The 23247-nt window shown below is 35.3% G+C and overlaps 1 protein-coding gene across 1 annotated transcript; it reads right to left on the bottom strand.

Annotated features, from left to right (window-relative positions):
- Positions 1-17283: 17283 nt before the first annotated feature.
- Positions 17284-23085, bottom strand: fkbp6 (FKBP prolyl isomerase 6). Its single transcript, XM_051110644.1, has 8 exons — positions 22936-23085; positions 22000-22117; positions 21594-21683; positions 21285-21487; positions 21091-21210; positions 20787-20984; positions 18214-18323; positions 17284-18127 (listed from the first exon to the last, which is right to left on the bottom strand). Exons 1-8 carry the CDS (start codon positions 23008-23010, stop codon positions 18049-18051), a joined length of 993 nt encoding a protein of 330 aa, XP_050966601.1. The 5' UTR covers positions 23011-23085; the 3' UTR covers positions 17284-18048.
- Positions 23086-23247: the final 162 nt, after the last annotated feature.

The raw sequence follows: 23247 nt of genomic DNA, 5'->3' as shown, positions 1-23247 counted from the left end.
TTTTTTCTTTCTTTCTTTTTTTTTTTTTTTTTTTGAAAGAAATTAATATTTTTATTTACCAAGGATGTGTTAAATTGATAAAAAGTGATAGCAAAGACTTATATTGTTAGAAAAGATTTCTATTTTGAATAAATGCTGTTCTGTTACTTTTTATTCATCAAAGAATCCTGAAATGTTTCCATTTTCCAGAAATATTAAGCAGCACAACTGTTTTCAACATTGGTAATAAAAGTAATAAATCAGCATATTAAAATTATTTCTTAAGGATGATGTGATGCTGAAGACTGGAGTAATAGCTGATAAAAATTCAGCTTTGCATCACAGGAATAAATTATATTTTAAAATATTAAAACAGAAAAACATTATTTTAAACTGTAATAATATTTCACAATATTACTGTTTTTTCTGTATTTTTGATCAAGTTAATGCAGCCTTGATGAACATAAGTTAATTCTTCAAAAAACAACCCAAACTTTTAAACTGCAGGGTATATATAAACAGTAGTGTATGATAACACGATATATTATAAGACATTTATGTGTTCATATAGTATATAAGTGTAAAACAAGTCTAAGCAGTCCAATAGTGTTATATTTTCATTATGTATTCATGGTCTGAAAGATACAAACAGTGTTTCAAAAAGTTTTAAATTTGCATTTAATGTTTTATTTCCTACAGTACAGCAAAATAATAAAATAAAATAAAATACATCTCCAGCATCCCTGCAACCCTACATGATTGGATGGATGGATGGATAACTTCATCTCAGATTTCCAAGTGCCCTCAAAACCCCCTGTTTTCTTTTCCTTTGTTTGTGTGCAGTGACACCAGTGCTATTCCCAAACAAATCCTTTTCTATTCCCAAATACAATTCCACAGGTTCATCCTCCGGTCCATAAGAGGCCCAAGAGGCTTTTACTTCACCATTAGTGCCTGCTTATGTGCTTTTAGTCTGAGGCATAGGATAGGGAAAGCACCACCTGTGATACATGGCCCATCTCTTTACCATTCTCATGCTAAACAGAAGAGAAGAGGAGTGCCTCTAGAGTCTCAACGTGGGCATTTGTTATCCCTAAACTCCGTTCTCAGCCCGGCACTCAGGACGCAGACGCACTGGACATGTTCCTGCAATACAGAGTATCAGTTCCCTGGTTTTCTCGTACTCTGACGGGTCAATTTCCTGCTCGTATAAATGAAATGGGATTCCTTTTGGCGGCAGGTTTTGTTTTGGCTGAGAGCTGTTTAAGCGCTGCTTTCCACGTCCACGACCACAAGTCTGCAATGAAAGAGCCTATTCTTCATGCTCATTGAATGGAGCAAAAAATAAAAGCAGAGCAATCACATCTACAAGGGCAATCAGTCAGAGTTACAAATGCAGCCGTTAAAGCTGGGAAGAGCTTTCCTGTGAACCATGAACATGCTACTTAGCTGATTTTATAAAAGCATCTTAGGCTAATTAGGACAAATGATACCAAAATATCACAGTCACAAGGAAAGGAAGGAAAAAAAGTGCCAAACTTTATGGGGACTCCAAAAATATTCGGGACTGGAATGTAAATGTATATCCAAACAGTCAAGAAATATACAAATCAGTTTGATCACAATTCTGTGTGTCAGTCTGATTCAGATCAGTTTCGCTGACAAAACCCTTTTTTAAAAAAACTTCATATCGATTGTCACAACCCTGGACTAGTTTGTATTGGTTTTTCCCTCATGTGCCCATATATGGTGTTCCTGTTCCTGTCCTTGTTATTGTTGGTTGGTTATTGTCATTATTAGTCAATCACTAATTATTGTCATTATTAGTGTTGGTTATTGTCATTATTAGTCAGTCACCTGCAACTGTCTGTCTATCATTAGCCTACCTTTAAAAGATGTATCCAGTTCGATGTTTGGTGTCCAGTTTTGTCAATGAAGTGTGTTTCTACATAACTTTTTGTAGATTTACCTGTGTGGATTATATTGAAGACTTTTCATTGCGTTTCATCTTCGTGTTGCACCTTGTATCTCACGTGTTGTGATCGATTTCATATGTAATGTGGCGTAACCATTTTTTTATTTTGCCTATTGCAGCTTACAAAGACACATGTACATTTATTTATTTATTAAATTATTTTCTCGCTCAATTTTGTGAAAGCAATCTTTTTCATCAGTATCAGTTAACAGTAAATATCATTCCAAATCATAAAAGTAAGGAGCAAGGCTGCTGTTATAATATCCACAAAGTAAGTAAGTAGAGCCTTTTTTTTTCCTGAATAAATCTGAATTAGAATGATCCAGACGTCAGTGATCTCATTCTGTTTGTGTATGAGTGCAGTATGATCATGAATATTCCTAATCTGACCATCAGCCTGAGGCAGGAAAGGCCTTATGTCTTCACACGACTCTTATTTGAGTACAGTCTTTCTGGCAGTCAGCATGACTAGCCAGTCCCGTCCAAACTATGAGAACAACAGAGGATGCCAAGGAAAGCGAATACTTTTTGAAAAATAATGGCTGAATCCGTTGTGCTCAATTTGCAGCATTAAAGTCTCAACTGGACGTGCCATAAAAAATGACATTTACAAAAAAGGACTTAGAATATTCACACACACACACTCGCTGTTGAATGATGGAAAACAACACTACGGCCCACACTACGGATTATGAAAGACAGTGCAGGTCAGGTTCTATACATTTCACTTTTTTATACTTTATATTTTAGGCTTACATATCCTCATAAGATACTTTACAGCCTTCATAAGGTCTTTAGACACATAATCCACACTTAAAAATGCATCAATGTCATCACTAAACCATATCCCAAAGCACAAATGAAAAAGCAGCTGTCTGATGATAGAATATTGCAGGTCTTTCCACAGCATCTTGCATCTAGAGGACAGTTAAGTTAAGTGGCTGGTATGGCAAGATTTTCAGTGAGTATCTTTAACCAGTAGATTAAAATAAATTGGACAGCCTAACACTGCTACCTCATGCCAGCCTCCCCCCGCTTGGGTTTCCAGCAAGTCACAGACACCTAACAAGTCCTATTAATACGGTGTGGATGGCAACAGGAATCAGGTGTCATCTCACTGGCTTGAGTTCACAAGACTGTGGTGGGGTATATGCAGACAGACCGTGACATACTGCCTGATACATGCCAGTACCTTGACTGTGTTGGCCGGAAGGACTCGGTATTCACTAGTCAGGGTCGATGGGGTGAGGTGTCAGCAAGTAGGGAGCAATATTTCATATTTCCCTGTAACCTTCATAGTTGGGGAATAATAATGTTTTAGTCTGTTTAGTCCAACGAAAGATATTTGTGTAAACTTTCTTTTGTTACTCAATCAAGAATCTTACTTTTTATGTTTCTAAAAATACTACTTTACAATAAAACTTTCGGTGGGGTGGGGTTGTATGGGAAGTATTCTATATTCATATTTTATTTGTTAAAAATAATAATATTAATAATTAAAATAATTGACTTATTCTTAAGTGATTCAGCTTACACCTTCACATTTCACATCAGGGGACAGCTGAAAAAACATAGCCACTAGACTGTCTTTTAAAGGAATAGTTTATCCAAAAATGAAAATTCTGTCATTAATTAGTCACCCTCATGTATTTCCAATCCCGTAAGACCTTCGTTCAACTTTGGAACACATCTTCTGACCCTCCATAGGCAGCAAGAGTCTTACCACGGTCAAAGCACAGAAACGCAGTAAGGACATCATTAAAATGGTCCATGTAACATCAGTGGTTCAACCATAATTTTACGAAGCTACAAGAATACTTTTTGTGCGCAAAGAAAACAAAAATAATGACTTTATTCAACATTTCTTATCCTCATTATGGAGAGTACCACAACGCATGCGTCCTAAAAAATATAAATACTTTCTAACAGTATAAGTCTTTACTATCAATTTTTAGCAAATTAACACATCCTTGCTAAATAAAAGTAGTAATTTCTTTTAAAGAAACAGAGAAAGAAAGAAAATATTGACTGACCCCAAACTTTGTATAGTGGATATTGTTACAAAAGATTTCTATTTTAAATAAATACTGTTCTTTTTTATGTTTTATTCATCAAAGAATCCTGAAAAAAGTATCACAGGTTTCAAAAACAACAACAACAACAATAACAATTAAGCAGCACAACTGTTTCCAACATTGATAATAAATCAGCATATTAAATTATTTCTGAAGGTTCATGTGACACTGAAGACTGGTGTAATGATGCTGAAAATTCAGCTTTGCATCACAGGAAATATTCCTATTTAAAGTATTTTAAAATAGAAAAGTACTATTTTAAATTGCAATGTATTTTTAATCAAATAATCACAGCCTTGATAAGCAGAAAAGCCTTCTTTAAAAAACGTAAAAAAAGTATTTATATATGCTCAAAATTATGTATACCCTTTGTAAATATGATCAAAGAAGGTTGTGAAAATAAATCTGTACAATTAATCCCTTTAATCTTTTATTTTTAAAAAAAACGTTCCTAAAAATCTAACCTTTCATTGTACAATAAGAATGTAAAATGGAAGAGAAATCTCACTATGAAAAAGAATGTTTGTTTTTTTCTGTAATACACACTGGCCACAATTAATCAGACCCTTTTATTCAGTACTTTTTGCAGCCTCCTTTTGCCAAGATAACAGCTCTGGGTCTTTAACCTATAATGCCTGATGAGATTGGAGAACACCTGACAAGAGATCAGAGACCATTCCTTTATGCAGAATGTCTCCAGACCCTTCAGATTTCCAGGTCCATGTTGGTGCTTGTTCTCTTCAGTTCATTCCACTCATTTCCTATAGAATTGAGGTCAGGGAACTGGGTTGGCCATGGCAGAAGTTTAGTTTTGTTCTCAGTGACCCATTTTTGCTTAGATTTTGATGTTTGTTTGTGGATCATTGTCCTGTTCCAAGGATCCAACCATGGCCCATTATATTTCTAGCAGGGACAGTCAGTTTTTAATTTTTGATCTGTTGGTATTTTTTGGTATCTGAACAAGATATCCAGGATCTCTGGCAGAAAAATAGGCCCACAACATTAAAGATTCAGCAATGTATTTCACTGTACACACGAGAAACCTTTTTATCCCTTGTGCACAAAACTCATCTTGAGTGTTTGCTGCTAAAAGGTTTTTTTTTTTTTTTAGTTTCATCTGACCATAGAACCCAGTCCCGTTTGAAGTTCCAGTAGAGTCTAGCAAATTAGTATGAAATTTTTGAATGAAAGATCAAATGGATAAACAGTGCAGACCTATTTTCACAGCCTTCTTTAATCATATTTACCAAGGGTATGAATAATTTTGAGCACAACTGTATGTATGTGTATATATATATATATAGAGAGAGAGAGAGAGAGAGAGAGAGAGAGAGACAGAGAGAGAGTCACTGAATCATTCATTGAACCGATTTGCTCAAAATGGCTGATTCGTTCAGGAATGATGCAAATGAACAACTTTATAAACAGATCATTCACTCAACATATTGTTCTAAAACACAGAGCCATTTGGTAATGAAACACTACAGTTTGTTACTCAGACAATAGAGCAAAAATTAACAATATTGTGTCTACAATTTTAGTCATTTACTGTTAACTTCTTGTTAACTTCTTCATGCTGAAGTTCAGGATGAAAAAAAAATTGTGTGACTGTCTAACTATGTTAAAAACAAGTACTCATACTGGGCATTTTTGCCCCATGTTGTGAATTTTGGATACATATTTACTCATTTTGGTGTCATTTTTTGACACTGTTGTGTGGTGTCACTGAACCACTTTTTTAAAACTTATATTTATATAGCTGTATAGTTGATATAGATGTAATTTCACTTCTGACATCATAAAATATAATTAGGTCAGTTTTATTTTTCTCCTTGACTATAGAGGAAAACCTGAAAAACAAAAACCAACAACAACAACTTACTCTCCCCCGCAAGACATTTGTAATAATCTAACTTTGTGCAGAAGATAAAACTGAAGCCATAACAAAGATATGGCACGGATGTGTGTGCGCATGAGTTTGTCACACTGTATTATTCTCTTATATGGAAAAGAGACAACCAGCCCCACAGTTTTGGTTATGAATGGTTTTGTATTTTGGTTATACATTTTTCGCCTTTTATCCTTGTCAAAAAGTACTAAAATAATATTCAGTGTACTAACACAAGTTCATAAAACCCTATACATACCTCATCAATTATAATGGTTACTTTGCCTATAATGAAAAAAATAAAATTAAATAATTAAAATTAAATAAAACACATAAATGGAAAGAATAACAAAAAATAACAAGCAAAAAAAAAAAAAAAAAATGAACATGCAAAGATATTCATTAGACTCATATTTTGAAAGGTAAGCATACCCATACTTCTAGTAAATAATGTGGGTCATAAGTGTAAACTGAAAAAGATTTTTGGATCCCTTAAGCTAACCAATCTGACTGACAAACTACAGTACACAGAGAGCCCCCTGATTATACTTTACACTTCTCAACCATGCATTTCCCCCGAAAACATGTCATATGTTTATATTGAGATGCTATTTCCCACCTGCCAGGGTGGCAATCAGTAATGTCTTCCTCCAGGCCTTGGCGCTCTTCCCACCCATGTTGTGTTTGGAGCTTAAGGAAATCATCCCACTCCAGTTTCTTAATCATCTGTCACTCAAAAACCACATTCTTCATTCTCCTCCCAATCCAACATCATGGCACTTGCTTTTCTTCATCTTACCTCCCCTCTTGCACTCTCTACACTCCTTTCTGTTCTGCTTTGCCCTTGTTCCAGTTACTGCTTGGCTAACATAAACATGGGACTCATATTCACACAGACTCGATTCTTCTCAATGCAGGGGAAAGGAAAAAAAAACATACATGGTATTTTTTGGCAAAGGCTGGCAGGGCTACACAATATCAGGCCTTGTTCCTCAAACCTGCAGTGAAGCTTCATGAAGAATTATGATGCTAAATGAAGCACACTGACAGTTTACATTCTCCTGTGCAGATTAAAATGAGAGTTCTTGAAAACTTTGAATACGGAATACCTTTGAATACCTTGCCTGCAGGTCACAGCCATGATGGATGAGTTGCTAATATCATACTGCTATGTTATTACTAGGTTATTTTGACAGGTTGCTAGGCTATTGGTAGGTCATAACCAAGGATGCATTTATTTGATTATAAAGAAAGAAAGAAAAAGAAAACAGTAATATTGTAAAATGTTATTACAATATAAAATAACTGTTTACTATTTTAACATATTTCAAAATGTAATTTATTCCTTTCAGGAGCCATTACTCCAGTCTTCAGTGTTACATGATCTTTCAGAAAAGAAATTTACTTTTAATCAATTTTGATGTGCCATTGCTGAATAAAAATAAAAATATTACTGTCTTACTGAAAATTTGAAATTCTGGAATCTGAGGGTGCAAAAAAATACTGATAAAATTACCAAATTACCTAACTAATAGTTATCACTATTGTATATCAATTGTTAATATATTTTTACAGTTTTTTGGGGAGGAATAAAATACTGTATAAAATCAGGCAAATTATATATGAACAAATCACTCTGTAAAAACCTTCAGGATATAGACAGAAATAAAAATGTAAAGTTTGGTGTGTGTAAGTGCTACTGAATTGGGGATTTAGTGTAGGAGAAAAAAAAACTCCTTTAAACGGCCTTTAAAAATATGGATTGTAATTGAAAACCGTTGACACAAATAGATAAAGTGCTATAAAAGAAACAATTAACAGGGTCTTTTGGATGTTTTCTTTCCACAAGTCTGAAAAAAACACTGCATGAAAAAACAAAAAGGCCAAAATCTCAAACTTAACAGGGGCATGAAAAAAACAGTGTTTTTGCTTGCAGTGTCTCCCTTTAAGATTGGTCCAGGGTCACAAATGTGCTGTTAAATATGCTTTAATGATTTTAAAACCCTAAATATGAGCTATAATAATGCTTGCTAAGACATGCATCATAAATAATTAAACGAAAATGTGATCAGATGAACTGAATTAGAGGGTATGTTCTCTTTTCTCTCTCGCTCTCTCATGCTTTGTGATACACATGATACACAATGACAAATTTGTAAAAGAAAGACAAAAATCCTAAACTTGTATTTCCTGCCTGAACAAGCCTTAGATGGCACCGATACCTCACCACTATCTGAAAATGGCATCATGCACATAGAAACTCCACTCTGGCACAATATAGTATAGAAAAAGAATGTTTTTACAACATGCTTCTGAGATCCACGCTTAAAGAGTAAGTTCACCAAATATGCACGTTCAGGGGCCAGAAATATAGTAAGGACGTTGTTAAAATAGTCCATGTGACATCAGTGGTTCAACCTTCATTTTATGAAACTATAAGAAAACAAAATAATGACTTTATTTAACAGTTTCATCACACGCATGCACTGTGGTACTCTTGTGAATGCACATCGAAGACTGACACGGAAGAGAAGAAAATGTTGAATGAAGTCATTATGTTTGTTTTATTTGGCACAAAGGTATTCTCGTAGCTTCATAAAATTACAGCTGAACCACTGATGTCAATTGGGCTATTTTAAAAATGTCCTTACTACCTTTCTGGGCCTTGAACGTGGTAGTTGCGTTGCTGTCTATGCAGGGTGAGAAAGCTCTCAGATTTCATCAAAAATATCTTAATATGTACTCTGAAGATGAACAACGATCTTACAGGTTTGGAACAACATGAGTGTGAGTAAGTAATGACATTTTTTTTTTTTTTTTAATTTTGGGGTGAATTATCTGCAGTCTTCAGTGTTAAATGTAAAATACAATACAGCTCATATAAGTCTACTGACTTTTTTTCAGAGTCTGTTCTTAATAATAGATTTTAAATCAGAATCATTTTCCAATTTTCATGGCTACCAGACTGTAAACAAAAACATATTCATTAGAAGTCAGATATATTCTTTTGAAACAAATCCACAATCTATTTCAAACCATTGCAACTCTAAGGACCAATAATAACATTGATGTGGAATAAAGAGCACAAAACGTGCAAAATGAAGGAAACAGACCTGAGGCACAGGCTCACTGTGTTTTGAGTAAACTGGCGTTTTGCAGTACGACGTGTCTATTTGGAGGCAATAGATAATAGTCTCTGTTGGCCTGTTAAAACTATGCAGGATGGTTGTGGGTTTTTTGCCAAACTGTTTAGCTGGCCAACTCGCATTTGATACAAAGACTATTGTATGCAACTATAGAGTGCAAAAAATAGCTTATAACATATAGCCTAATATATTTTAGCGCTGGCATATTTTCTCTACATGCATCAAAGGCTATTCAGGTTTTATTTAAACAAGTAGGAAATCTAATTTGTCATGTTGTTCTTCAGCAGTGCTATTAAATTAAGAGTAATGAGCTGAAAGTACTACTCTGACCATGCATTTATACCTGACACAAAAAAAATTCGCCCTTTGGCTTTTCATGTTCAACATCTAAGGGCACCAACTTGTCTGTAGGAACCATGGTGCATCGCACCACCTCCTCAGCCCTGAGCCAGGACAAACAGTGCCCCAGAGTGCCCAACTAGTCTTGCAGTCTAGTACTAAATGGAGTTACTGTGCCCAGCACAGCTTCCCAGCATGCCCTGATAACCCAAAACATTCCAGCCTCAAGAAATATTATCATCCAAGATAAAAATGGACTTTATTGTGCAATAACTAATTTTGTTGTGTAACAAATAGGCCTATATATGAAACATACTTGAATTAAAACATTGGGAAAGGCAGTGAGATCTGTAACTAATTATAGAGTGGCTGAGGTACACTTAAAAAAGGAAGCTTTATATGCATGAAGCTTAACAACAATAACAGTACTGTTTGTACATTACATACTTTGGCAGCCTCACATTTAAGAAAAAGGGGCAGGAGGACCCCTCTACCTACTTATATAAACAATAACTCATTCTAAAAAGGGGCCATCAAGATACAAAAATATTATATTATTATATTGAGCAATACATTTATTTTATTATTGTTTTCCTTTTTTATTAACATTATTTTATAATTTAATAATTATATATCTCTACCCCTTTTCAGTGCTGCCCTCATTGTCTTTTGTATTTCCACAGCGTAAAGGGACACTCTTAAAAATAAATGTGCTTTAAAAGGTTCTTCAGAGCGATGCCATAGAAGAACCATTTTTGGTTTCACAAAGAACAACTCAGTCAAAAGTTATTTAAAGAACCATCTCTTTAATACCTTTTTAGAATCTGAAGAACCTTCTTTAGCCACAAAGAACCTTCTGTAAAACAGAAAGGTTCTTTATGGAACGATTTAGACAAAAAAGGTTCTTCTATGGCATCGTGAAGCACCTTTATTTTGAAGAGTGTAAGGTTGTTCGAATTTATGAATGAACTGCTCATTTTAAAATCTTCACAGTCTACTGTCATTTGTTATGACATTCACTTCTAACTTTACAATGTACGTGATAACCTTCGTTAACGCTACAATAAGTAAATCCACTTCGCCAGCTAATTACTTTTCAACAGTGATGCTACTGAGCCACCACAAAATTCTAAAGATAGCTGCACACTTGTTTCTCTATAGGTCTAGCCTATATACAGTATGCTATTCTGAACATTACTTGCGTGCTGGGTATTGTATGCCACAATCCAAGAAGCTCAATCTGACCTTTTATTTCCATTGAACAGGAAATAATTGTGATTGATAACATCTCTTTCCTGACTATTTAATCATACTGTCAAAAGATTAAAACAATAAATAAATAAAGCAAAAAAAAAATGTAACTAATAAATAAAAAATAAAAGCAAAGTTTCTTTTAAAATAAGCCAGTCCATTCCAACAGCCATCATGGTAACCTCTCTGGGCAGATCTTTCCAATCGGCTATAATGCAAATACAGCTGAATGTGGAAAATCTGGAAAATCTAAAACTTTTGTCAATTAATCTTTTAAGATTTTAAATAACAAATAAAATCTGACAACAATGGTATCATAAATTGTGCTTAAATCGAGCTTTAATCAACCCTATATAATTTAGTCCAGCTAAAGGCTGGAATACACTACATGGTTTTGGAACAGATTTGTCCCCTGATTTGCAGTCTGGACAAATCCATGCTAGTGGCCAAAAGTCATAGCCATCATGCAGATTTTGAGCAGGTGGAGTGAGGCGGACATTTTAGCAATGAGGTGCATGTTTCTAAGTTTGTTGTGTTTAGAATGACATGAAAGTCTTGTAGTGTGTGATCCTCAGTTGGTTAGCGTGTAGTTTTTCACTGTAACCATTTATAAAGTTAGAAAGTGTATGATGCCTAATGGTGATTTTAAATTTGTTCAGAAGTTAAAAAAGTTAATTGGCTCCCTTAGCAGGCAGCATCTGCTTTGACCATTATGATTTCTGTATGCAATAAACCTTATTATTGAGTATGTAGCACTTTCTTAAAGGGGTGGTCTACCGGCTATTTTCGAAGGCTTGATTTTGTGTACTGTAAGGTGTTCATGCTTCGTTTTTTTTTTTTTTAAATGCCATTATTTTTCGCATATTTTACCTTTAGTCTATATCCCTTTTTTCATTCTTTCAAAAACAGTCTGTTGATTTCCTGGTTCCTCCCTCATGAATTCGCAATGGGCTCAGTCAGATTTGGTTAGCTGGCCCAGTGTAATGTGATTCACTAACCGCCTAGTGTACACTGTCTGGAGACGTCACGCTTCTTACCATAACAAGTAGTTGCATGCACACTCAGTGTATTGTAAACAATGCCTTCAATATTTTCTTACCAATTTGAATCAGGCTCAGAGAATAAATAATATTGAGCAGAACCTATGCACTCTTGTAGAATATTTCAGAATGGCATGGTTTGTTGTCTCATATATTTTAGACATGGTTTTATTTGTAAATGCTAGTGCTGTTTATGTAATCTTTAACATACAGTTTTATCCATACTAAAGCTTTATCCATATTACAACATAAAATTTACGATAGAAACTATTATTGGAAGACACATCAACAAAGAATAAAAAATGCATACAGGTTTTGGCCCTTAAACAACAGCTTCTCTGCTTTTACAGAACTGCTCCATCTTTGAGGACAAGCTTTTGGGCAAATGCGGCACTGAACTTGCGTAGATTGAGGAAGCTGTCCTTCATAAAATGTCCAGCACAAACAGCTATATTTCGACTATAATTTTCAGGAACCCCACCCCCTTTGTTGCATGCCTGGGGGTTCAGGGTTTATGTAAATTCCAGGATTTGTGATGTCACTGACCCAGGAAGTAGCTTGTTGTAGTACAATTGTTGTAGGCCTTAAAAGCAAATTCTGTAAAAGACAATTTCTCCCTTCGCATCATAACTTTGCAGATGTTGCTTAAGTTCAAAAAGCCACATTACACACTAACTAAAGTTAACAAGGTGAAATCATAATCTATGACCCCTCATCGGATGCAAAACTCACTTTTACATGTTCGAACATAAATGTGTGTTGGGATTTGTGTACAAATCCACCCTATAATGATATAAATCCACCCAGTGCTTTTTTTTAAAATCCCCAATAATAATAATTACTTTCTCAGATCAGGTTGTAACGTAGTTTTGCACAGGGCCCTCCCAGCCTTTAGTCAGGAGTCAGGACACTATGAAGGAAAACTTGTATAGTACATTTTACAGCCTATATCAAAAATCAGCTCTCTAACCTAAACCATTAACTAAATCAGAGGTGGCGAACTCCGGTCCTAGAAAGCCGCAGCCCTGCAGAGTTCAGCTCCAACCCTAATAAAAACACAACTGCCTGTAACTTTCAAGTAACCCTTCATACCTTGATTAGCTTGTTCCGGTGTGTTTGATTGGGGTTGAAGCAAAACTCTGCAGGGCTGCAGCTCTCCAGGACCGACGTTCGCCACCCCTGAACTAAATAATTGAATATGTAACACAAAACTAATTTAAATATAATATGTGAAGTAGTGTGCCATGCAGGGACTTCTGGGAATGTTCTTTTACCATGTTTTTAACATAAGTAAAGATATGGTAATTCATAGTTTTCACTTTCAAAAAACATACATTTGATAATATGAAATACAATACAATAATGAACCATGTGATCTTTTACAAATTTTCACTGTGTACGGTAAAATAACCTACCAATTAATAGATTTTTACTGTAGCATTTCTATAGTCTTTTTGTGTCAACATTACAAACCTTTTTACAGTGAAGGGGTGAAAAAAGAACAGTATGTAAATCGAGACTCACCGGTACTAAAACTGATTTAAGAGCAGATTTTAATACCATTTTTACCATCCTGTACTGGATATATCCCTCCCTGACTCGACTGTCACTTGACCACTGACTTGAGCACCTGGATGCCGTTCACTGAAGAACACTGTGGCCTTTCAGACAGAGGCCAGACGTGTCTGCACGACTGCCAGGCTGGACTATATGCAACAGCTGCTCAAGTGCTTCTTAGCCTGGAAGAACTCCACGACGCTAATCTGATGATCTGTTTGACCAGGGTTTGAGTGCCGTCATCACTTGAAAGACTGTGAAAGACCAACTGCCATGATATTAAACATAATATGGACTTTTCCTGCTTCCAGCATCAACCTGTCTAGATGGTCTGAGGCATTCAGACTTTCTCAATGGAATTCTTTCTGTGATACTATCTGCAGTGATGGGTGGCCATCAAAACATCTTATCAGGGAAACTCAGCCTTCGGATCCTCATCAGACTGAATATACAGAAGCTCTCCAAACATGTATGGACTGGAAGAGACAACTGGGGTCTTTGTGTCAAGAGCTATCAGCTCATTTTGGAGATCTGGATCTGCTGCACGTTTGCACGCAGGTGTCTGTATACAAACCCAGGAAGGACATGTACCCGGATCCTCATCCCTTGTTCATTAATAACCCAGTCATCATCCTCACCCTATCTAAATCAGAGTTATAATCCAAGAATACATCCTACTTGGCAAAATCCACAGTCACGGATTGCAGCGTGGTCACCGTGATTTTGCAAGTGGGACATGTTCCTGGTCAGTGTCTTGGTCCTGATACAACATTCCTGACACACAATCACAAACTCAGTTCTATTCCTAATCATTAATTCATCTCAAACGAAAGGGAAATGACAGGGAAATGTAGGTTGATGTGAATGTCGTTCAAGCCCCAACCTGAGCCTTAAGCTCTAACTGGTTGATAGGAATGTTGTTCCAGGACCAACAGGAGGCTGCTCCAGGAATATGTTCCACTTGGCAAAATCATGGTCACCATCCAGACATTCCACTGATTCTCTCGCACCGCACACAATCTTAATATTACACTCTTGCTGTCTGATATTTAACACTATGGTCTTGGTAGCCAATGAGAAAGAATCTGAGCATCAACTTCGGGGGAAGTTCGGGGAAGGACTACCTTTTTCACTACACAATAAAGGATGGGGCAAAAGCAGTGGTAGAAGTGCATTGAAAACCTGTTTGTAAATAAGCATTATTTCTGCATTTCCATTAGGTGCTAAAACATAATGTGACTTCACCTTCAAAGTCAGTATGAAATGAAAATTTAATTTTTTGGGGTTTTTTTTTACATTTTAATCCATGTTATTGATCTTACTGTTTACAATGTTTAATTTTTTTTCACTATGTAATTTTTAATAAAAATTTTGACTTATCTCTAATGGCATATGCTGAACTTCTCCAGTTATTTAGTATGTTTAAACCCACCCTTTTCTTACATTACTACAAGCTTGTATTCACATCTCTCTCCAATCAGCTTCTGATGGATAAAAGTCTCCGCCGTACAATTTTTGTGAAAATGTATAGTATGAAGAACAAAGTTTGGTAGAAAAGATTGGTCTCTAATTCTATTTTATTGAGCTAGTAGAATGCTATAACTGCAATATTTTTGAGAGCAAAAGTCTGTTTCTCCATTGACGGCCATTCAAAAATAGCTGTATATTTTGACCAAATGTTAAATATTCTTTAAAATGGGATGAGCTTTAAGCATTAAGTTCAATTTGCAACACATACAGACACAAATATAAATGTCACTATGTTACAGTTCAGTGTTGGGGAAAGTTACTTTTTTATGGAAAGTAATGTGTTACTTTACTTTTGCATTACTTTTTAAATCTGGGCAGGGCTTGCTTGTTTGTTTTTATTATAAAAAGTTATATTTTTGGCAAATGTAAAAGCCTTTTCACACCAAAAGCCTCAGACTTTAAGAAAAGTTTTTTATTATTATTATTGTTATTTAATTATTGCAGGTTTGTGTAATATTCTGAGTTGAATTTCACTGTTTTTATTCATTTTGAGGAACACTGAATCTGTTTTTTGTGAGTGAGATGAATTAATGCATGTCCACATTTATTCTAGAACTAACATCTTACTCCCGATTTCTCTCAACATGGGGACAGGAGAGCTTTTATTCAGTAAATGGGGGCAAAGTAACTGGCGTTACTTATTTGAAAAAAAAATTCTATATTTTCTTGTCAATTACAAAGTAATGAATTACTTTACTAGTTACTTGGAAAAAGTAATATTACGTAACGCGCGTTACTTGTAATGAGTTACCCTCAACACTGTTACAGTTCACCCAAAAATGTATTATTAGCTCACCCTCATGTTGTTTCAAATCTGTATGTCATTTTTCTGTGGAACACAAATATTAAAAAAAAAAAAAAAAAAAAATAGAAGAGACTTTTAATGTAAGGATACATTCTTGTATCATCTTATTTTGCGTTATGCAGAAAAAAAAATAAAGGGCATAAACAATAAACAAAATAACAAACAACATACACTACCAGTCAAATTTTTTTTTTTTTTTTAATGCTTTTTTTTAAGAAGTCTCTTCTGCTCACCAAGCCTGTATTTATTTGATTTATTTGAAGTACAACAAAAACAGTAAAAAGTAATTTATTCCTGTGATTTCACAGCTGAGTATTTAGCGTCATTACTCCAGTCACATGATCCTTCAGAAATCATTGTATTATTCTGATATATTATTAGTATTTGATTTTTTTTTTTTCAGGTTTCTTTGATGAATAATAAGTTCAGAAGAACAGTATCTCAAATGGAAATCTTTTGTAACACTATAAAAGTCTTCATCATCACTCTTGATCCATTTAAAGCATCCTTGCAAAATAAAAGTATTAATTTCTATCATTTCTATAATGATATAGTGTATAATGTTACAAAAGCTTTTTATTTTAGCATAAAAGCAGTCTTCAGTGTCACATGATCATTCAGAAATCATTTTAATATGCTGATTTGCTGTTCAGGAAACAATTATTAACTAATTAACTAATGATGCTGAAAATTTGATCACAGGAATAAATTACATTTCAAAATATATTCAAATAGAAAGCAGTTATTTTAAATTAAAAAAAAAAATTAACTATTAATGCTTTTGCTGTGTTTTGGATCAAATCAATGGCTTTAAAAAACATTAAAAATCATACTGTCCACTTTTAACTGGTAGTGTAATAATAATAGTAAATGATGGCATAATCTTTGCGGTAACTTTCCCTTTAATGCAAAATATTGACTGGATGCTTGACATCTAGAGAATATTGTACATATTACTTTGGAAAAACAGTTTTAAACACCTATGTTTTTGAGAAATTAACTTGCCAATCACCAAGAGCTTAGTTCAGGAGAAAACCCAAAGAACTTGGACAGGTCTGGGTCAAGAATAATAAACTTCACTGTGTACACACATAATTACTTCTTTACATCTGGTAAATGTCAGCAGAGCAACACTCAAAAGAAACAAAAACAAGAAAGGATGGACTGCATTGAACTAAAGGAAGGAAGGAGAAACCAAACTGTGCAATGTTTTTATCTGTAGTCCAAGGATTTACAGACCTGTTGTTTGTTTTAAGATCAACTGTGTTTGCACTTCTCATCCAGGCACAGAAAAGGCTATTCATAACAGTTACATATAAGAGTAGTGGAACGTCACTCTACAAATCATTGTGGGGTTTTTCTTAAATATTGTAGGTCAGTGTGGTCAAAAGCCTGGCTCTCTTGAAAGAGTGCATCCTTACAACTCCACATTAAGGTGAGCTCAGTTAATCCACATGGAAAGTTCTACCACAACCCTTCACAAAAATGTAATGTTGTGTTGCTAACTTCTTGCTATCTGGCCCCAACATTTTGTGGTTTACTTTTACATTTAATTTAGCAGATGCTTTTATCCAAAGTAACTAAAAACCTAGATTGGAAAGAAGCTAGAACTTTTTTAACAGTAAATGTGATGAACTACACCTGTGTGAACTTGCGAAGAACAGACTTTATTTTTCAATGAAATTACTTCTAGGAAACTTGTGCTGCATTTTTGACAGACACAACATGGTTTACTATTTTGTGATGATGAAAAGACATTTTTAAGAAAGCTTTAAGTGTCCAGCACTGGGAGTAAAGACTAGGCAGTAAAATGTACCAAGACAACATAGCAAGCTGACAAGACCTGTATAAAGGATATGAAGGTAAACTTTATATATACAGTATATATTGAAATATTTGTTCACTTTTCATTAGAGTAAACACAATTTATATGTATTTGTAAACTTGTACAGTATTAATTATTTCCATATAAATCTAAGGAAAATTCAAAACACTGAGCAAGGCAGAACAATTTTTTAGAATACAATTGTTTACGTGTTAACACACAAAATAGCTTGCCAGTGATGACAATGGATTTACATACAAAAAAAGTGAATGAAAAACAATTAACAACTCTACATACTTCTGAAACTCCAGCCACACACTTGGAAAAAATCCTGATGCTCCATATAAAGTACTGAACATAACACTGCAAAATCTTGACTGTCATCATAAAGCTTATCTTATAATATACAGAACATAATACAAAAAATATATATTACAAAAAGGTATATTGTGTTGGCAAACAGAAAATAATGCAATACAAAAGTGAACATAATCAATTAAATGTATGACAACATTTAAAGCAATGTTGGCTACTCAAACCAAAATTTTGGCAATTTGTTGGGTGTATACTGCCCACTTGTGGTCAATCTGGAGGGTGTAAAAAATGGTAAAGAACACCACCATGTACACTGCAAGCTTTCACTTTCTCATCCGCTTAAAACCTGAGAACATCTTGGAGCACATCTCTCTCTCTTTGTCCAAATATTCCTTGTAGCAGCTGTAAAAGAGATTGGTTAGCTTTCACATTTACACAAGTACGGTAGGAACATTTTTTTACAAAACCATCAGAAAAGGAAAACTTACAGAGCAAGCTTTTTCAGCAAGGTGTTGATGTCAGGGTCAAATGGCTTTTTGGCCTGAGCGAGTGTAAGGTAATCTTGTGCCTTCTCATAGTCGCTCATCTCCAAACAGGCCTCATTTAAAAAAAAAAAATTCTTAATATCAGATCAGTCATACTATACAGTCTTCCACTTCAATGGTAAACTGAACACAAATAAAAACCTGACTGAAAGATAAAATAGGTCTTTATTAGGGCTGTCAATTTAACCTGTTAATTTGCACTAAATAAATTTAGTGTGTGATCACTAAACACACACACATTAGTTTATTCAGTACAAATTATACAGAAGTAATGCAATAAGACATAAATCTCAATTTAATTAAAAATATAGCTGCAAGCAGCGATTATCAGGGTTCAAGGGCTTTAAGCATATATGAAAAAGACATTACATATTATGTAGCAAGCCTGCAACCACCTAAATCAGGGGTCACCAAACTTGTTCCTGGAGGGCCGGTGTCTTGCAGAGTTTACCTCCAATTTTTCTCAAAACACCTGCCTGGAAGTTTCAAGTATACCTAGTAAGACCTTGATAACCTGGTTCAGGTGTGTTTAATTAGGGTTGGAACTAAACTCTGCAGGGACACCGGCCCTCCAGGACCGGATCTGGTGACCCCTGACCTAAATCAATGATTTAAAAAGCATTTTTGGCAAATACAGGTAATTCGCCATTGAAATATGCTGTATTTTAATTTTTATGACTCATGGCAGCTGTGGTCCGATCTCCCTAAAACATTACATGATTGTTTAGAATCACCTGTCACACGTGCTCATCAGATTTTGTGAAGTTTTTAGTTTTTCTGTAGACTTTATAAGCTTTTGGGTGTATCTGGACAGGCCTCTTTTCTAAATGACCCCGTTATAGCTTCCCAAAAGGGTAAACTTCATTTTTTTAATCATTATTGACCTAGAGAGTCCAGAGAATTGTACTACAGTGTTGTTGTTTTTTTTCCCAGATTGAGCAAAAAAAACTAGTTCTTGCACTAGCACTAGTTCCCAAAAGTAGGGTTTTCACATTTCAAGCATTTAACTGACGGTTTGATTGACAGCAGTGGTTTTAGAGACAAAGTTGCTCAGAAAGAGGAGGTCAACCGTATATAAATATTGTGCGTATGTGTGAAAAAACGCGCCATATACAATCATTTACGCCCTTGAAAAATGCAATATCGACCCCCAGTGGCCGATTTCTTTCTAACTTCTCACAGATCTTTAGGGTCATGAGTCAAACCGAATTTTGTTTTGATCGGCCTCCGTTAACCTTGTCTAATAGGTGATCAAAGTTCATTGGCCTATGGCGGCTCCTCAACTTTTTTAATGTGACCTCAGATTTAGCTCTTACATATGTGTTGTGAGTTTGGCGAAGATATCTCATTCCGTTCAAAAGTTACAGCCATTATAGTAAAGGCAGCCCTGTCCCTTTCAAACGTTATGGCGTCACTTTGCGATGGAGAGTCAAAAGTTAAACTTTTTTTTTTTAAAATTATTATTGATATTCACTCAAGAGAGAATCTTCCTGCACTGGTTTGGTTCCAATCGGGCGAAAAGCCTAGGACTAGTTCGCAAAAGTAGGTTTTTCAAAAAATACTAAATACCCGAACATTTCTTGAGCCTGCAACGAATGGTTAAGGAGTTATGATTTAAAGTTAAGGTACTTTTGATCACTGTAGCGCCCCCGTCATGCCTTGGTAACGTTGTAGATGGTGGGAGTACTACCATCCCTCAAAGTTTCAAGTCTCTACGAGTTACGGTTTGGTTTGCCTGATCAGTTTTACGTGGAGATTGCTGATCCTTGGCCACTTTAACAATTACTCGCTACACGCTCAAACCCCTAATAAAAATGAAAAAGAAAGCAACATATCCTATGTGAGCAGCCCGTAATAGTGTGGTCAGTGTCGTTTGCTAAAATTCTGTGTGAAAAATCCAGTCATTACAATAGAAATCTGTGCAGTCTGGAGTTCCTCACTCAGATTTTACTGAAATGGAAATAAAACAGGTATTGAGTTCTTATTTAAGCAATTACTAATTTTTACAATGGGTTCCTTTGATCTAATGGTTAGAAAGTTGGACTTGTACCCCAAAGGTCATGGGTTCGAATGTAATCTGCATTTTCAATTGGAAAAAGCAATGTGACCAACAGACAATCTGACCCAACAGACTTGTCAATCCATCTTGATGGATGACCATGTGAGTGGAAGATACCAGAACAGCAGCACTCTGACCAATGAGAGGACAGTTTTACCCACATGACTTGCATAAATTCATTCTGGTATACTTTGAAATGTTGTCTTGTGAAAGCAAACCGTGCCAAGGAGCAAACACAACATTATAAAATTTAAGTCCCTGTTTTCAGAATAAAGCAAATTATCTTCTGAAACTGCTCGATTTTAATGGTTTTCTCAGCAAATACTAATAAATGGGATTAATTCAATGAATTAATCATCTTGATTTTATTACATTTTTAACTTAACTGACAGCCTTACATTTTATAGAGCATCAGGTTTTCAAAAAAGGATTTAAAAATGACAAAATGTTGCCTAACCTGGCCGCAGCGGAAGAGTGCTTTAGTGTTCTGAGGGCTGATATCCAGCGCTTTCTGCCCATAGCAAAGGGCCTTCTGGGGTTTCTCCAGTTTGAGGTATGTGAGTGAGAGGTTGAGCAGGAAAGGCAATTTCATGTTCTCAAGACACTTCTTCTCTTTGTCATCCACCGGCTCACGATTCTCCAAAAGTGTCATGGCCTGTACCATAGATCAGCAGTCATGTCAGACAAATGCTACAAAACACTCTATTATTAGGATAACCTACAAGGTTTCAAGACACATTTCCCAGAGATAAGCACAGAACCTGCTTGTATCTCTCTCGAGCATCTTCATAGCGCTTCTTGTTGAAGCAGAGGTTGCCAAAGCTCCGCTGTGTCTCCAGGACATTCAGAAATGTGGACAGAGGAACATTGTTCTGCTCTTCCTAAAGAACAATGTTGAAATTAAAATCTCAGATACCACAAAGGAAATGAGAAACCTAAATGCCTTAGATCTTACCATACTCAAATCCATGAATTCATCCACTTGTGCTGAGTCCAGGAAATCGAGGACTTGCACCTCATAGAGGACTGTGGCTAATGGAGGTATGTGCGGGGGGCACCCAAGGTCCCCATAGGCATATTTGGGCTTGAAGAGAAAACGGGAGAACTCGCCTTTCTTCATAGTAAGAAGGCCAAGCTCTAGGCCATACAAAGTAACATCTATGGGGAAAAAGGTTAGAGTGTCTCACTGAGGACAAAAGAAAAAAATATACAGGAGAAACTGGATGATTATTACTCTAATTGGAGAATTCGGTTTCCATCCTACCTCTACCAAGCTTCATCATTCGCGGATATTTAAGGTGGCTGGTTGTCTCAAATGGTGTTTCAGAGTACTCAATGAAACCAGAGAAATGAACTGTGGATGAAATTAGTTTATGAGATGCTAACAAACCAAAGAGAATGTATGACATAAAAGTGCATACAGTACCAAAGGTTTTGATTCTTCCATTCAGGATACATTAAACTGATCAAAAGTGACAACAAAGAAATGTATAATGTTACAAAATATTGAATTAATTTAAAATTAATTTAAAATAATCCTTTTGGAATTTTCTCTTTATTAAAGAATCGTAAAAAAAAAAAAATTAATTAATAAATCACAGTTTAAAATAAAAAAAATAAAAAAAGCCCCACAACTGCTGCATGAAACCATTTTACACAGAGTCATTTACTTGATACAGAGGCATGCTTGGGTACGGGTGGACCTTCCCCTGCATGGACGACCTCTTTGAGAATTCCTCCATCCCCTAATATGTCTTGCATTTGCCAAGCCAGACGCTGGAACGGAGTCTAAGACATAAAAAAATCTATTAAAAAAATAAATACAAAACTGAATCAAATTACTATAATGAATTCATGTTTAAGCTAATTCATTTGAGAAGAACAACAATTTTTACATTTTGTATTGCAGTTCACATAAGATAAACTGCCTTATTTTACAAAAAGTGACTGAACATGAACATGTATTAAATATTATAATGTTATTTCATTTAACATGAACCCCCACTACCACAAAAAAAAAAAAAAAAACAGGAGGTACAACAGTAACATGAGACTATATTTGTTTTTTTCATGAAGTACCATGTTAACAAGGTTAACACTTTGGTAAATCTATTTAGGTATCTTGGAGTAGCAGTTAAACACATGGCACATGAATGTGGTGATTGTTCAAAGTGGTGATTAAAACACCATGAAATTACCATCTGAGCAATACTTTTTTTGTTGAAAGGGGAATTGGTTGACTGAGGAGACACGACTGAAAATACATACTTTGAAAATGCTTATGCTGAGAGTTTTTGTTGTACCACGGTAGCCTAACATGGTACCATATTTTGTGGATGCATCAATAATGTCAACTCAAGGCCAACTGCAAGTCTGTGGCCATCACAAATACATCACATGTGGAGGTTAAGAAGCTCTTGTTTGTTTTACATTTTTACGATTTGTAGTAACATTGTTGTCGTGTAGTAACACTGTAGAGAACTAACGTTAATATAAATTTCATTTAAAACATATAAACAGAAGCAACTTGTTTGCTGGCGCGTTTAGTTGTAAACTGATCGTGCATCATTAAATATTAATCAGCTCATTTACTGCAGTGCAGTTACCTCGATTCCAAACTGACGGCGCTCATCTGGGGCCATGAACTGTAAAATTCTCGAGGTCTTGCCGTTTGTTGACATTGTGCATATATGTTTTTAGGGCGACACTAACTTTTTTCAAGCGGTCAATCTGTAGGTGAACCTGTCACTGCCTGTGTGCGCCACACCTGCGCCAACTAGTGGCCAACTAGTAGTGATATTACAATTACTGTTGTTTAATAAAGCAATAAGCCACAAGACGCATATAGTTTTTACCCTTAAGTGTTGTTAGGTCATGTGTATATATATCTACATTACTTTACAAAAACTGTCTTAAGT

Source organism: Labeo rohita, chromosome 5, assembly GCF_022985175.1.
Source record: "Labeo rohita strain BAU-BD-2019 chromosome 5, IGBB_LRoh.1.0, whole genome shotgun sequence".
In the NCBI taxonomy this organism is placed as follows: Eukaryota; Metazoa; Chordata; class Actinopteri; order Cypriniformes; family Cyprinidae; genus Labeo; species Labeo rohita.
The sequence above is the reverse complement of the archived record's forward strand: the minus strand, read 5'-3'. Positions and strand labels throughout refer to the sequence as shown.

What these genes read in the sequence shown, in the direction of transcription:
- fkbp6 (XM_051110644.1), bottom strand. Translation starts at nt 23,010, where the DNA reads ATGTCAACAAACGGCAAGACCTCGAGAATTTTACAGTTCATGGCCCCA. An exon ending in GCCGTCAGTTTGGAATCGAG is followed by an intron (nt 22,118 to 22,935) that starts GTAACTGCACTG and finishes TTTATGTCTTAG; the next exon opens with ACTCCGTTCCAGCGTCTGGC. An exon ending in AATTCATGGATTTGAGTATG is followed by an intron (nt 21,211 to 21,284) that starts GTAAGATCTAAG and finishes ATTGTTCTTTAG; the next exon opens with GAAGAGCAGAACAATGTTCC.